At 48.3% G+C, this 14,229-nt stretch overlaps 1 protein-coding gene across 3 annotated transcripts; it reads right to left on the bottom strand.

Annotated features, from left to right (window-relative positions):
* Positions 1–5,796: 5,796 nt before the first annotated feature.
* Positions 5,797–13,814, bottom strand: LOC133070663 (neuropeptide Y receptor type 4-2). 3 transcript variants are annotated; one of them, XM_061163065.1, is made up of 3 exons: positions 13,554–13,814; positions 8,587–9,764; positions 5,797–6,931 (listed from the first exon to the last, which is right to left on the bottom strand). In XM_061163065.1, exon 2 carries the CDS (start codon positions 9,722–9,724, stop codon positions 8,591–8,593), a length of 1,134 nt encoding a protein of 377 aa, XP_061019048.1. In that variant the 5' UTR covers positions 9,725–9,764; positions 13,554–13,814; the 3' UTR covers positions 5,797–6,931; positions 8,587–8,590. The 3 variants fall into 3 exon arrangements, with proteins under 3 accessions (XP_061019048.1, XP_061019046.1, XP_061019047.1); XM_061163063.1 differs by having other exon boundaries at positions 8,607–9,764; XM_061163064.1 differs by lacking the exon at positions 13,554–13,814 and having other exon boundaries at positions 8,607–9,820.
* Between the last annotated feature and the right edge of the window lie 415 nt (positions 13,815–14,229).

Here is a 14,229-nt window from a genome sequence, read left to right as displayed (position 1 = left end):
CCTCATTCATTGATGACTCACATATAACCTACCCCTTCACATTGTTAAGTGGGAGAGTGCCTGGATCTGACACACACTTGCTAAAGAACATGTTAACTTCCAGGAAGCTAAGGACAGTGGCCAGAGAAATGCTCAGAGCACAGCAGGGAGACAGATGAAAACAGGTGGGTCCAGGCATGGGCTGCCTGGAGGAGGGTGCAACAGCCAACTCCTTGTCTGGACCTCCATACATTAAATATTTCTGAGCAAAATATCTGCCAACCCCTGTCTGCATAAGAAAGTTTGCATATTTGCACAGGAACACAGCGTTTGTTCATGGTTTCTGCGTTGATATATACAAATATAGTTTCCTGCGTCAACAGTCCTGCCTGGGAAAAAGTGGAGGAAGTATGATTAGGTAATGAAGTACCGAGGCCAAAATAGAGAGCTTGTCTCCATCGGGCCATGGAACTGACAAAGGACTGTACCCTGCCTTGGTTTCTCTCCCTCAGTCTCTCTTAATCTATATTATATTGCCCTGCTTTCTTAAATACAAAATAATAATAATAATAGGCTACATTCCCTTAAGCCCCAGAGTTTACAGGCTCCCTCCACAGGGAGAGTTGCTCTGCGTATGCTGTCGCTGGAGATGCTAAAGCTTCAGTTAGCTGCACTGTAGGAAGAGGTTGCTGACTCAACTCTTCCTGGTCTCCTTGCTGAAGCCCAGCTCACCTCTAAGCTTCCAAATTCATTTTTCTGTTCTTCTCAGTGGCCACCAGCATACCGTCCTTTCATGGGGCACTAACTCAGGCCAGGTGTTGTGCAGGCAGCTCAGGAGGTAAAGGCTCAATACTTTCCCTTGAAGAGCTACAGACACGAGGAGAGAGAGAGACACCCTTCCTTTTTTTCCAGTTCTAAGACACCCTAAGTGCCCAACTGGGACATTGCAAAGTGCTCTGGACATGCAGATAAAGAGACAAGGGAGCCAGGGAAAGATTTCAGAGAAGGTAAACCTAGAAAGTGGACAGGAATTCAATAGACATCAATCTGGGCAAAATGTGGTTTGTTTGAGGAACAGAAAATGAGTCTGGTGACTGGAGCAGGATGGGGGATGCAGAATAGACGATGGGAGGGCCAGCTACAGGTGGACTACAAATGGCCTGACAGTCATGTAAAAACACTAGGACTGCATCATGTAGACGGTGTGTGTGTGTGTGTGTGTGTGTGTGTGTTGGTTGCTCAGTCATGTCTGACTCTTTGGGACTTCATAGTCTGCAACCCACCAGGTTCCTCTGTCCATGGAATTTTCCAGGCAAGAATACTGGAATGGGTAGCCATTCCCTTCTCCAGGGGATCTTCCCAACCCATGGATCGAACTCAGGTCTCCTGCAGGTGGACTCTTTACCATTTGATCTATCAGGGAAGCCCCTTGTAGATGGTAGGAACAGCCAAATTGGAGGCTCAAGGTAAAATCTATGACTGGAGTAGAAAAGGAATCACAGGATAGCAAGACTGGAAGCAGAAATAAGAATGAGGATATTCTTGCAACAGTCCAAAGGGACAGGAATGAATCAGATGCTGTGAATTGGGCAATCAGTTGGTTACTGACAGGAGTAACTATAGTGAAAAATCCAATGAGAATCCAAGAGAAGGGCTCCTATTTTGCTTTGGGCTTGCACTTCAGGTGTGTGTGGGATACTCGTGTGGCAATGTCCAGCAGCAAGTAGATAAACTTTGAGGTGGCGTCTATTTGGGAACTACCAACTTGTAAGTGACAGCTGAAGTCACAGGAACAGTGTAAAATTGCTCATGGGAAGTATGATGGGTGGGACACAAACATCAAAGCAGAAACGCCTGGCTTGTGAGGGACAGAGGAGCTGGGAAGGAGTAGCCAGTATTAAAAGATCCAAACTGGAGTCATGTCATGGAAGCCAACAAAAGAGGGGAATTTAGGGAGAAGAATGTCAAAATGAAATTCTGCAAAGATTAGGTAAGGTGCAGACCCAAACCTCATGGCAATGAGCATGCCATCTGTGACTTTATAGACAGCAACTTCAGCAGTGTGGGATATCAAAACACCCTCAACTGAGAAGCAAAGAGAAGGAGAAAAAGTGGTGGATTTTTGAAAGAGAAGGCTCAAAAGAGGGCCTGGCAAAGTCATGGGATGCGTTTTTCCAAGGTGGAGTTTCACTAAGTTTATAGGTTGTGATGCCGGAGCCTGTAGAGGTAGAAGTTATGAGTTTGTCATAAGGTGACTTTGAAAATGCCAAACTGGGAGACTAGAGAATTGTGATGTCGTTAATTATGGTATGAACATTCCCAAAAGGAGTCACCTTCCACAAGCTCAGACAGGCTTCCTAAAGTAGCAGTAGTGGTAAAGAATCTGCCTGCCAATGCAGAAGAGGCAAGACAAGGGGTTTGGATCCCTGGGTCAGGAAAATACCCTTGAGTAGGAAATGGCAACCCACTCCAGTACTCTTGCCTGGAAAATCCCATGGACAGAGAAGCCTGGCGGGTTACAGTCCATAGGGTCGCAGAGTTGGACACGACTGAGCGACCAAGCACAGGCTCAGATACTTTGACTTTCCCTAGTTCTGAGCTGCAGGCTAGTGTAGGCAAGGCCAAAGGGAGGGAGAGGCTCAGGGCCCCATGGAGAAGCTGCCTGTTGAGGCTCAAACACTGACATCCTGAGTCAAGCAGTGTCGGGAATGCAGTGCTGGACACAGGCCCGAGTTCTGAAGCTGCATGGCAAGCTGGCAACTGTATGCTGTGGGCCTCTGACCCCGCTCATCTCACATTTTTTCTCCACATTTTGGACATTTATGGTGCGCAATCTCACACCACGTGTCCTGTTGGTGCACAGTTATAATTCAGACTGATGCGGCTATTGGCTGTCTTTAAATAGCCAATTGCACTGCTCTGACATGGCTAAGGTTAACTAAATAACTAAGTTAACTAACCCAGCCACAGAATCAAGCTCTTGCCTGAGTATGCCAGGCCAGAAAAATCAGCACAACCCTCATGAAAACGAGACTGTGAATTTAACAAGAGTCAGGCGACTCCCACCATGTACTGGGAACACTGGTTCTGATAACTGGCTCTGCCAGCAAGGGTCTCTGCTCCTTTCTCCTTCTGTTAATTGAAGTATAGTTGATTTACAATGTTGTGTTAGTTTTAAGTATACTCCAAAGTAAGATTTATATATATATATATATATATATATATATGTATGTATATAATATTGATATATATTATTAGGTTGAAGTGAAGCAAAAGTCACTCAGTCGTATCCGACTCTTTGTGATTCTCCAGGCCAGAATACTGGAGTGGGTAGCCTTTCCCTTCTCCAAGGGATCTTCCCAACCCAGGGATGGAATCCAGGTCTCCTGCATGGAGGCCAGATTCTTTACCAGCTGAGCCACAAGGGAAGCCCAAGAAAACTGCAGTGGGTAGCCTATCCCTTCTCCAGCAGATTTTCCTGACCCAGGAATCGAACCAGGATCTCCTGTACTGCAGGCGGATTCTTTACCAACTGAGCTATCAAGGAAGCCCAATTATTATTATTAGGTCGGTGCAACCTAATTGCAGTTTTGGACAGTGAATTTTAAATTATTATATTAATGTATGTATATTGATATATATTCTTTTTCAGATTCTTTTCCATTATAGGTTATTGCAAGATAGTGAATATAGTTCCCTGTACTATACAGCAGGTCCTTGATATTAATTATTATATATATGTATTAGTGTGTATCTGTTAATCCCCAACTCATAATTTATCCCTTCCACCCCTTCCCCTTTGGTAACCATAAATTTGTTTTCTATTTCTGTGAGTCTATTTCTGTTTTGTAAATAAATTCATTTGTACTGTTTTTTGGATTACACATATAATCTATATCATGATATTTGCCTTTGTCTGGCTTACTTCACTTAGGTCCATCCATGTTACTACAAATGGCATTATTTCATTCTTTTTATGGCTGAGTAGTATTCCATTGTATACATATGCTACATCTTCTTTGTCCATTCATCTGTCAGTCAATACTTAGTTAGCTTCCATGTCTTGGCTGTTACAAATAGCGCTGCTTTGAGAATTGAGGTACATGTACCTTTTTTAATTAGAGTTTTCATCTTTCCCAGATATATGCCCAGGAATGGGATTACTAGATCACATGGTCATTCTAGTTTTAGTTTTTTAAGGAGCCCCAATACTGTTCCCCAGGGTGACCATACCTCTACTTCATTCTATGAAAAGATGGGAGGGCTATAAAACAAAATTACTCTGTTTCCTACAAAGATAAAGAAGTCATGGACTCTCCTAAAAAAGCACAGACTCCTGAACATAGTCTAATCCAATTCCCACCTCCATTTGACTAATATGGAAATAAGACTCAGAGTTAACAATTTCCAAACTTGCTCAATCAGTGAGTGACACAGAATCCATTGAACAATGCAAAGACAGCTACCATGACATGACAAGGCTTCTGTGACATTCAGTCACCCCTTCTGGACAACAAACCATACCCTGGTGGGCTCGGATTTAACTGAACACAGAGCCCTCCTAACTTCTGGGCTGGAGGGTGGGCCCACGTAATGTCCAGGGAAGGAGACCTGGACAGTGGCGGGGAGGCTGAGGAGGAGGTGGGTGGGCACAGCACTAAATGCCCCATCATCAAGGTGCCCTGCACATCCCCATCATCCTTCAAGTCCCCTCATTCATCAGGACTCTGTGTTTGTGAGTGAGAGGGGCCTCCCTTTAGCCAGCTGAATCAAAAGGCTGTGGACATAGCATTAGGGCCCCAAGCTCCTGAGCAAACAAGGAAAAAGTACCCAGTGGCCTACACACTGCCTGTTGGAGCAGGGGTCAGTGAAGTAAAGCCATAGAGATAAGCTCCAGAACAGCGTGTGGACCTATTCCAGGGCTGAGCATGGGGATCTAGCTGGGCTGGTGTTGGACTCCAGCAGAGGGACCCCAGCCTTGGGCTTTTATGATTAGAGAAACACCAACACCTCTCCTGGCTTGGCAGAACTCTGGGTATTTGCCCTTCTCTTCCAGCTTAGCATTCAGAGTTGGGGAGCAGCCCAGGGTTGGGGTTCCAGCCTATGACATGGCAGTGATCTGCTAAGATTGAGCATCTTCAGCATTCAAATGGAGCCAGCTTCCTTGGAGCTCTGCAGGAGACCAGCGTCTCTGAAGCCAGCCTACGGAGAATAGTTAAACTAGGAATCAGCTGAATACATGGGATCTCACTTCCCCAGTTCCTTTTTCCTGTCAAAGGCAGCTTTCCTAATCTTAAACTTAACCACAGCACCCTCTGCCAAGGCCACTCAGCGTCTTCCCTCGCCAGCATGATAAAGTCAAACTGCTCAGCCTGCGATGTGAGGCTTCCTACACCAGATCTCACCTTTCTGTCCAGGCTTACCCTCAGCGCCCCCATCTCCAAATGCACTGGATCTGCTACTTCCCACCATGGCTCCCAATGACATGAGCCTTTTCCCATCCTGCTGGCCCTGTAAACTTGCAGACACATTACCCCAAATGCCCTCATGGAGAATATCTGGCTCCTCCTCCTGAACTCTATGATTACTTTCGTCATTACACTAGGTAGTTGTTTTCATACCTGCCCAACCTGGAGGGTACTCAGTCATGCCATCTGCAGAGAAGGTGTCAGTGAATCAGGATAAAGGTCAGCAGCTGCGTACACCCCAGAGCTCAGGCTCCAGGCCCTTCTGCCCTGCCCATAGTCATAGATTCCAGATCTCACAGATGCTGAAACACCCTCTATCTTATATAAATCAAGTGATCTTTAATTGTTTCAAAGCTACATACTGGATAAAAGGTGACACCTGCCATCTCCTCTGAATAGTTAAATATTCTGATGAGAACCTCAGTATTCCCGCCACCTCAATGTGACTGAGGCCCCACTGCCAATTGGCAGCACACCCTGACAGTGCCCTGGGGCTCAGGAAAAAGGTTGATGCTCACACCTGCCCAGACACTGCACAAGTCTCCCATTTGCTTCAGGCATGTGGGCCTTTAAAAGTAAAGGTATGAAAAGGAGGTATCTCTTTAAGAAATCCTTTGTAGATCCACCCCCACACCTTAAAGTCAGGGGCTGCAAATGACATTTACAAGGTGGCAACAGGTTGCTGGCCATCACAAAGCACGCTACCTGTAAAGGAGATATGACTATCGCAGTGAGTTGAATTGTTCTGAATACATGCCCTATTTTCAGTGTGGTTTCCTTGGCAGTTGATTGAGCGACTAATTGAAAGTCCATTAATAGCTTCATGAATGGAAGGAAATGTACTTTAAGAGAGCTCCATACTGGTACACAATTGCACCGACAAACTGTTTTCAAAATCTGACAAGAATCAGTTTCAAATAAAGGGTGACATTCAAACAACTAGAAACCTCAAGGGCCATGATTACACAGCTCCATTCATAAGCACCCTCCTGTTTGAGGGTTCGTTGGCAAGTTCACCCTGCCTTCTCAGCTGCCCGAAGTAGGAAGTTCCTGGCTGTTCTCAGCTAAGGAGGCATCTGAATATGCTCTGCAAATCCTTTCCCAGTGTATTCTCAGGACCCAGAAGCCCCAGTCTTGTCTATGTCCATATATTTGTAGCCATTGTGAGATGTATCAGAACCTTAAAGAGACACTCTGGGGAAGTCTTATCACCAGTGCAGGCCAGGCCAAGGACCTCGTCACTGAAGAATGTCTGTCCAAGTTAGCATGACCCACTTTAAGGCAGAAAAGACAGCTGTGCTCACTCCTCCACCAGCAGACTCTCTCTCAACAGGGTGTAGGAAGCAAAAATTTCTTCTTTGAAGAACTTGCAGGTCTTTTCAGGATTTTCTCAGGCATCACTGTATCCCTACAAAGCAGTAAGTCACAGCAGCAACTCCCATCTTCTAGTCAAGAAGCTTGACCTTGAAGCAGTCCTTGATTCTCTAAAGAAGAAAGACCACAGAAAAGAGATGAAGGGCAACTTACCTGGTATCATCTCTGGGAAAATAGCATCTCCGCCCTATCCAGCAGAGACTCCTGCTGAGCACCACCCCACCCCGTATCCCAGGACCCCACCTTGTTTGCTGACTTTGCTGTCCCATCGCCAGATTCAGCTCTGGGAACCTGGAATTCCTTTGGCCCACATCCAGCTCCAGATCAGCCCACATCCCATCTAGTCACACCTCAACCCCACCCCTCAGCATGACTTGGTCAGGCCTTGGCCAAAGCTCTCTCTAGGGCTCCAGACTCAAGCATCTGACTATCCATCTGCACACCCAAGAGGGCCTCAAACACAGAATGCACACAGATAAACTAAAAAAATCAAAATCCCTCTCCATCACACTAAATGGACCAGACATATATATCCACTTTCCCAAGTCTGGAACCTAGGACCCTTCCTTCTCTCTTCCACATCCAAGTCATCTTATCTGACACCCAAAAATCTTTCCAGTTCATTCTCTCCTCTTCAAGACTACTTCTGCTTTGAGGGACTACCTCTATCCCCTGATACGATAATCCTGTATATCCATGTGATTCTAGTAGGGTTGATCCCACCATTCTGATCTAGCAGTGGTCAAGGGACACAGGCCTGGGTACAGAAAGTATTCCAGCTACTTGGTCACAATCATTGGTTAAGGACTGAGCTATCAGAATCCTCCCCAGAGGACTTTCCTGGTGACCCAGTGGTTAAGATTCTGCACTTCCAGTGCAGTGGGCCTGCGTTCAATCCCTGGTCAGAGAACTACATGACATGTGGTATAGCCAATGCAGTGCAGAATCTTAAAAAAAAACAAACAAACAATGAAGTGCAGAATCTTAAAAACAAACAAACAAATCCTCTCCAGAGTTCTTACAGAACACAGAGAGAAAGACATGCTCCTTCCCTGGCAGCCCAGTTGTTAGGACTCAGTGCTTTCATTCAAGGTGGCAGATACAAAGAAAGAGAAAAATGATGGAGAAAGACGGGAACCCCAGAATTCCTGCTGCTCAGGGCTAATCTGCCTACTGCAAAGGAGTGTGTGCAGGCTGCCAGGGTCCCTTCTCTGCAGCTGGATGTGCTAATGATATAGAGTAATCCCACTGTCTGCTACCATAGAACTCTTTACTGTGTACAAAGCCCATCCACAAATATTGCCTCCCAAAAATGTTAGGAGTTGACCAAGGTCCAGAATTCTGACTCCACATGCTTTTCACTCATATCTTCACAGTCTCACTGGTGAAGGTAAAACCCTTGGGTTTCTGGGCTGGGCACACATTGCTGAGTTACCAGCCTGAACTCTGCCTGCAACAATCAGACCATCTCCAGCTCTGGCATCTGCTCAGGCTGCAAGACATACTGTACATGACCTGCAGAATCCAGACTCAGAATTCTTGCAGGAACAATAGCTGAACCATCTGAATGCCAGGCTTCACAAGGCAATTGGATACATCTGAACACCAGGCTTCACAAGGCAACTGGATACAGAAACAGGCCCTTGCTACCCTATCTAGGCCCCACAATGCCAGTAATGACAGAAGGCCACCCCCAGGTTTCAATGTGCCCACTTAGCTAGGTGAAAGAGCCTGGCAATGAACATAGCAAGAAGAAGCCCTAGACCTGGCTAGATTGGGTTGGACCTGCCACTGAGCCTCAGAGACCCTTTGGAGACTTCCGTGTGCACTGTGGATAGAGGCAGATGCTCAGACTCTTCCACGGGGACACTCTGCTGGCAAGTCAGCACCAGGGCCTTGATCTCCTTCTTGAAGTTGGTGTTGAGAAAGCCATAGATGAAAGGGTTGACACAGGTGGAGGCCATGGCAAGCAGGTGGCACACCAAGAAGATGAGGTTGCCATGACAAATGGGGATGGCCTCATGGTACCAGTCTTCCAGGCTATTGAACACATGCAGGGGCAGCCAAAGCACAGCAAAGGCAGCCACCATTGCCACAAGGATCCCATTGATCCGCTTCATCTGCCAAGCCCGTGAGCTATAGGTGCCCTTGCGGAATACCCGCCCCTGACTCCTCAGGCGCTGGTAGATGCGGACATAGCAGACCAGGATGAAGGCCAGTGGAATGAAATACTGGAAGAGCAGAAGGAAGGTGGTGTAGATGATGCGGTGATGGTCCAGTGGCCAAGACTCAGTACAGACCACTTTATCTGCCAGAAACTCCACAGCCTTGGAGTGGTTCTTATGAAAGACATTCTCTAGGATGCTGTTGGCCAGGAATGGCAGGGAGAGGAAGCCAGCAATGAGCCAGATGACCACAATCCCCAGGTAGGCTTGGGTGACACTGGGTTTCCAGCCTGTTGGATTGATGATGAGCTGATGCCTCTCCAGAGCCACAAGGACAAGTGAGAGGATGGAGACTGTCACTGACATACACTGGATAAAGGTAGATATCTTGCAAAGGACTTCGCCAAAGACCCAGTAGTCCATGATGGTATAGATAGCCGTAAGTGGCTGGCAGATGAGGCACATGAGAAAGTCAGAGAAGGCCAGGTTGGCAATAAGCAGGTTGGTCACATTGGCCTTCTCCTTCTGCCTAATAGTCACACATATCAGGGAGAGGTTGCCCAGGACCCCCACAATGGTCTCGATGCTGTAGGAGGTGACAATAAAGACCATGGGGTCTACAGAATCCTGGCAGTGGTCAGAGAAATTGTATGGAGTGTACAGAGAAGCTGACTTGCTCCTGTTTTGACCCTGTGGGGATCCTAGGAACAGCAAGGCCAAGAAGTGAGAGGTGTTCATGGTGGACAGGAGAAGATTTCAGGAGATTCAAGGATGATACCTGCAAAGCAAAGACAAATGGCACTTAGGGATAGCACCTCCTGTGTGGAATCCAGGGGAGAGTGAGGGCCAGGTAGAAAGGTACATCGCTGCTTCCTTCCCAACGCTGAGACCTAGAGAACTGAGACTCAGAGACATAAAGCAACTTGCCCATAGTTAATTAGCCCACAGAGCTGATAAGTAATGGGGCCCAGATACAAACCCAGGTCTGTCAGACATCAGAACCTGTTCCACAGATTCCCTCTGACCTCAGGGTTCGAGGCTGTTTTGATGATAAAGAAATTGAAATTTTGTATGCAGAGTTGAGGGACAGAATTATTTAGGGAGCATGGGTAGAAATCCCCATATCACATTGTATGCAAATAGAAATAGCAACACATTCTTCCATGTGCTGAGGTCCTTCCATGGCATCCGATGCCCTTTTAAAAAAATATTTACTTACTTGGCTGTGCTGGGTCATAGTTGCAGCACAAGGGATCTTTGATATTCGCTGTGGTATATGAACTCTTAACTGAGGCATGTGGGATCTAGTTCACTGACCAGGGATCAAATTCAGGCCCCCTGTATTGAGAGCATGGAGTCTTAGCCATCCGACCACCAGAGACGTCTGCACATTCCCTTTAGGACAGAACCAGAACCCCGGGGCTTGACATGCAGTGTGCCTTCCTGGTCTCAGCCCCTACCTACTCTGCCAGCCTTGTTTCTCAGTGACATATGGCAGCGTTGAAGACTGCCAGCTATGCCAAAGACTAGGTCATCAGTACACCAGCTCTGTCCTCCTGACCCAGTACATACACACCAGGCCAAGGTCAAGGGATGCCTACTAACTTCCCTATGGGTCCCCTCCATGCTCATGCTTAAGTCACAGCTTGTAGCTCCCAGAAACTGGCCTGGTCCACACCTCCATGTCCCAGCACAGCCTAGTCCTTTTCCTCTGGTGCCTCAACACAAAGGACTCTCTGCCAAGATCTTATTGGAATTTGGACCCCAGAACCCCGAGGTGGTAATGCCAACAACAGATATTTTGATGTGCTCTGCCATCGTATCCCCACACACCATCAGAGCTCCCTTCCTCGTGACTTCTCTAGTCATCACTAATCCCGCAAGCAGTTCTCAACCTTAATGAGACATCAGAATCACTCCAGGAGCAGATCAAAAGCACAGATTCCAGAGTCCCTCACCAGGAAATGCAGTTAAGTGAGTCCAGGATGGGGCCAAGGAATGTACACTTTAACAAGCGAACCATATGATTCTGATCACATGGTCCTTGGACCCCATTTCAATAAGTACTGTTTAGAAAGGGCCCTATTTCAGATATTCTTTAGGGCCTTTATAATGGTTGTGTCTATCTATGAACTGTTAACATATAAATGTTCTTCATGATCAAGTGCTAAGTTAGAGGCAGTTTTTACAGGGTATAACCAAAATTAACCAAAGGTCAGTAAAATCTATAATATTTCTCAGCCATCATAAATGTCACTTACTATAAATTTAATTTGACTTAGAAAGATGAATCACATTTGGCCATGGAAAGATTGTCATGAATTCAAAGACAGTTTAAAGTTTAGCTATTTCAGTTACCCAATCCCAGAGACAAGAAAATTTTCTTCTGTTTTTTTTAAACTTCTTCTTTTTTTAATATTTATTCATTTGGCTGTTCTAGGTCTTAGCTGTGGCACGTAGGATCTTTGATCTTCATGGCAGCATGCGGGATCTAGAATGGGAGCACTGAAGGCAGCATTGAAGATCCACTTGGCTTGCAGCCCCCTTCTCGAAGAATCTCTAAAGAGTAACATAAGGGATGGTCACCAGTGAGCCAGGAAACTCTACACCAGTCCCTGCTGACTAGACCACATGGATGCCTGGGCCTAAATCAACCCTTCTCCACAACAACTGGGACTGGGGCAGAGGAGTGAAGTGCTAGGGCTGGGAAAGCAACAACATGGGAAGGAGATCTTTGGGGAACCAAGAAAGGAGCAGAATTACCAGCTGGCCCTTGCATCTTTCTCCAGAGCTACAGATACTGGAAGGAAACTACTCCATAAGAGCCCACCCTAGAAAGGCCCTCTGTGCACAGGAACCAAGGATTTCCAGAAGCGTACTCCAGGGGCAAGGCAGCAATCATTCAAACCCTGAGCCCCAGGTCAGCATGAAAGTTAGATTCCTTCTGTAGAAAGTGCACAGAGGCAGTAGGGAGAAGGCAGTGGCAGTGGGCATGCAGAGGTGATTCTGTTTGGTCCTGTAGACACCTGGAAGACCCAAGTAGCCCCAAGGGCTGTACCTGGATGGGACCTGGGGAGAGAATGGGACAACTGAACCTGCCAAACCCAGAAGAGCAGAAAGGGGAATTTGGAAAGACAAACAGGAGAGAGAAGGCAGGAAGGAACCAATCTTGGAAAGAGCCCAAAGAGCAGTGGGTGGTCTTGCCTTACTGTGGAGGGCACATGCTTTGCTGGGAGATGGGGCAGAAGGGACAGACATTAACCTTCACTCAGCTTTGGGCTCAAGACATCTCGCTGAGCATTAATCCATACCCTAGCCATGGGAGAAAGGCTTTATTAGGCTGAACCATATGAAATCGCCAGTATCCAACTATTTTCCATCTGCAAAGACAGCAAAACCACATGGCTGGATTTTATATCAGCTCCATTTCAAAGAGGAGGACATGGAGGCCCAGTTAGATGAAAGGAAGCTGCCCAAGGTCCCCAGAGTCTGTAAGTAGCAAAGCTGAACTAGAACCTTGGTTAGTCTAATTCTGAAGGCCTTGGCACCAGACCATGTCAGACAGATTTTTTAAAAAGGAGGAAGGGAAGTCTGTGCTAAAGTAGGAGGTGAGCTAATGTGGGGCAGGAGAAGCAGCAGACACAGGGTTGGAGACAGACATCCACGGTCCCCAACAAAGCCTGACCAGACGAGCACCTGGTAGTGATGAAATATGGCTCAGCAAAGTGACAAGATGCCCCAGCTGAGGTGACATTGCCCAGGGTTCCCTGGCCTTGGGCCCAGCACATTGGCTCAGACCCCTCCACCTCCCCAGCAAGGGGATAACCTCCAAGGTTATCCCAGCCTCTCCAGCCCCTCATCCTTCCCAAACAGACCCAGGCTTGGCATTCCTAATGGAATGACACTCTTAGATAGAGCTATCTCCTTTGCAATGCAGTTTGGGACCTCCGAGGCCCCTCCTGGGGGCAGAACACAAGAGCCCAAGCTTCCAGGGGAGAGATGTGGGCTTGAAGGGCTATCACCAAGCGAGTGTCCATCCCCTGCAACCTCCAGCAATGCAGTTTTTCACCTGGATCACCTTGAAGTAATCACACCCACTCACCAGGGCTGCTGAGTTGCAGCCACACTGACCACTTCAAGACTTTCTGGGCGGCTTAGAATTCCCCCAAAGGACCGCACACCAAGACTGTCTCTCACTTCCCACTGCATTCCTCAGAGATGCCCAGTGAGGACCAGGAGACCTCAGGTCTTCCAGGTGCACCCCAGAGGGCGGTGATTCTGGGAGGGGTAGGGTGGACTATAACGCAAAATCAGTGAAATAGCGTCTCCAGGTTGAGTTCCCAAGCCGCTCTCATGACAAAGTGGGCCACCTGCAACCCCAGGGGAGCCCTCCACTGCAGCCTGCCTTCCCAGCTGTCAAATGAAAACTAATGGAAAAGACAAATAATATAATCTTCTCATGAAGTAAGAATGGAGACAAGGATGTCTGCTTTGTTTCCTGACATTTCAGCAAACAGCTCCTGTCTCCTAAGCCCCGCGGCGCCCACACTTGCCACGCACCCCTTACCTCCTTTGCCTGCAACGCACAGATGAGAACACCGAGGCAACGGGAGCCCAAATCCGCTCCAGTGGCAGGCTTCCCCGCACCAGCCCCGACTGTGGCGCTCTGAGCCTCGGGCTCGGTAAAGCCCACCGGGCGCCTGGGGGAGGCAGCGCGCGGCTTCCCGGGGGCCCCTCCGACCCAGGAACCCACGGAGCGCATCCAAGGGCCCGTGCCGCCTCACCAGCTCCGGCGACCCGGCGCTCTCTCTGCCTGCGGAGCGGAGCCGCCCTGCCAGTTCACCCGCACTCCCGGCTCCCTCCCGCGCCGCCGCCGCCGCCGCCGCCAGCCCCCGCCCAGTCTGCCGGCCCGCGCCGCCCACCAGGACGCTCCCGCCGCCGCGGGGGAACCCGGGCGCCTGCCCCGGAGCCGCGCCCGCGAGCCTTCCCATCTGCCCGCAGCTACAGCCAGACAAACCTGTCTTCTCCACGCACACCCCCGCCCAGGCCAGCGGGCTGGAACTCTTGTTCTCTCTGAGCTTCAGTGCCCTCGTCCATGAAATGGGCATAAGACCTGCCTTTCATAAACTCATTCACAGATTTGAATTGCAGGCCTCCTGTGAACCTAACTCTCCCGACAGACACAGAGCTGAACAAACAGGTGTCCTTCCTCGTGTCATACTGGAGTTCCCAGCCCAGGGGGG

This window comes from Dama dama, chromosome 15 (genome assembly GCF_033118175.1).
Source record: "Dama dama isolate Ldn47 chromosome 15, ASM3311817v1, whole genome shotgun sequence".
In the NCBI taxonomy this organism is placed as follows: domain Eukaryota; kingdom Metazoa; phylum Chordata; class Mammalia; order Artiodactyla; family Cervidae; genus Dama; species Dama dama.
Note: the sequence above shows the minus strand (reverse complement) of the source record. Positions and strands in the feature narration are given on the sequence as shown.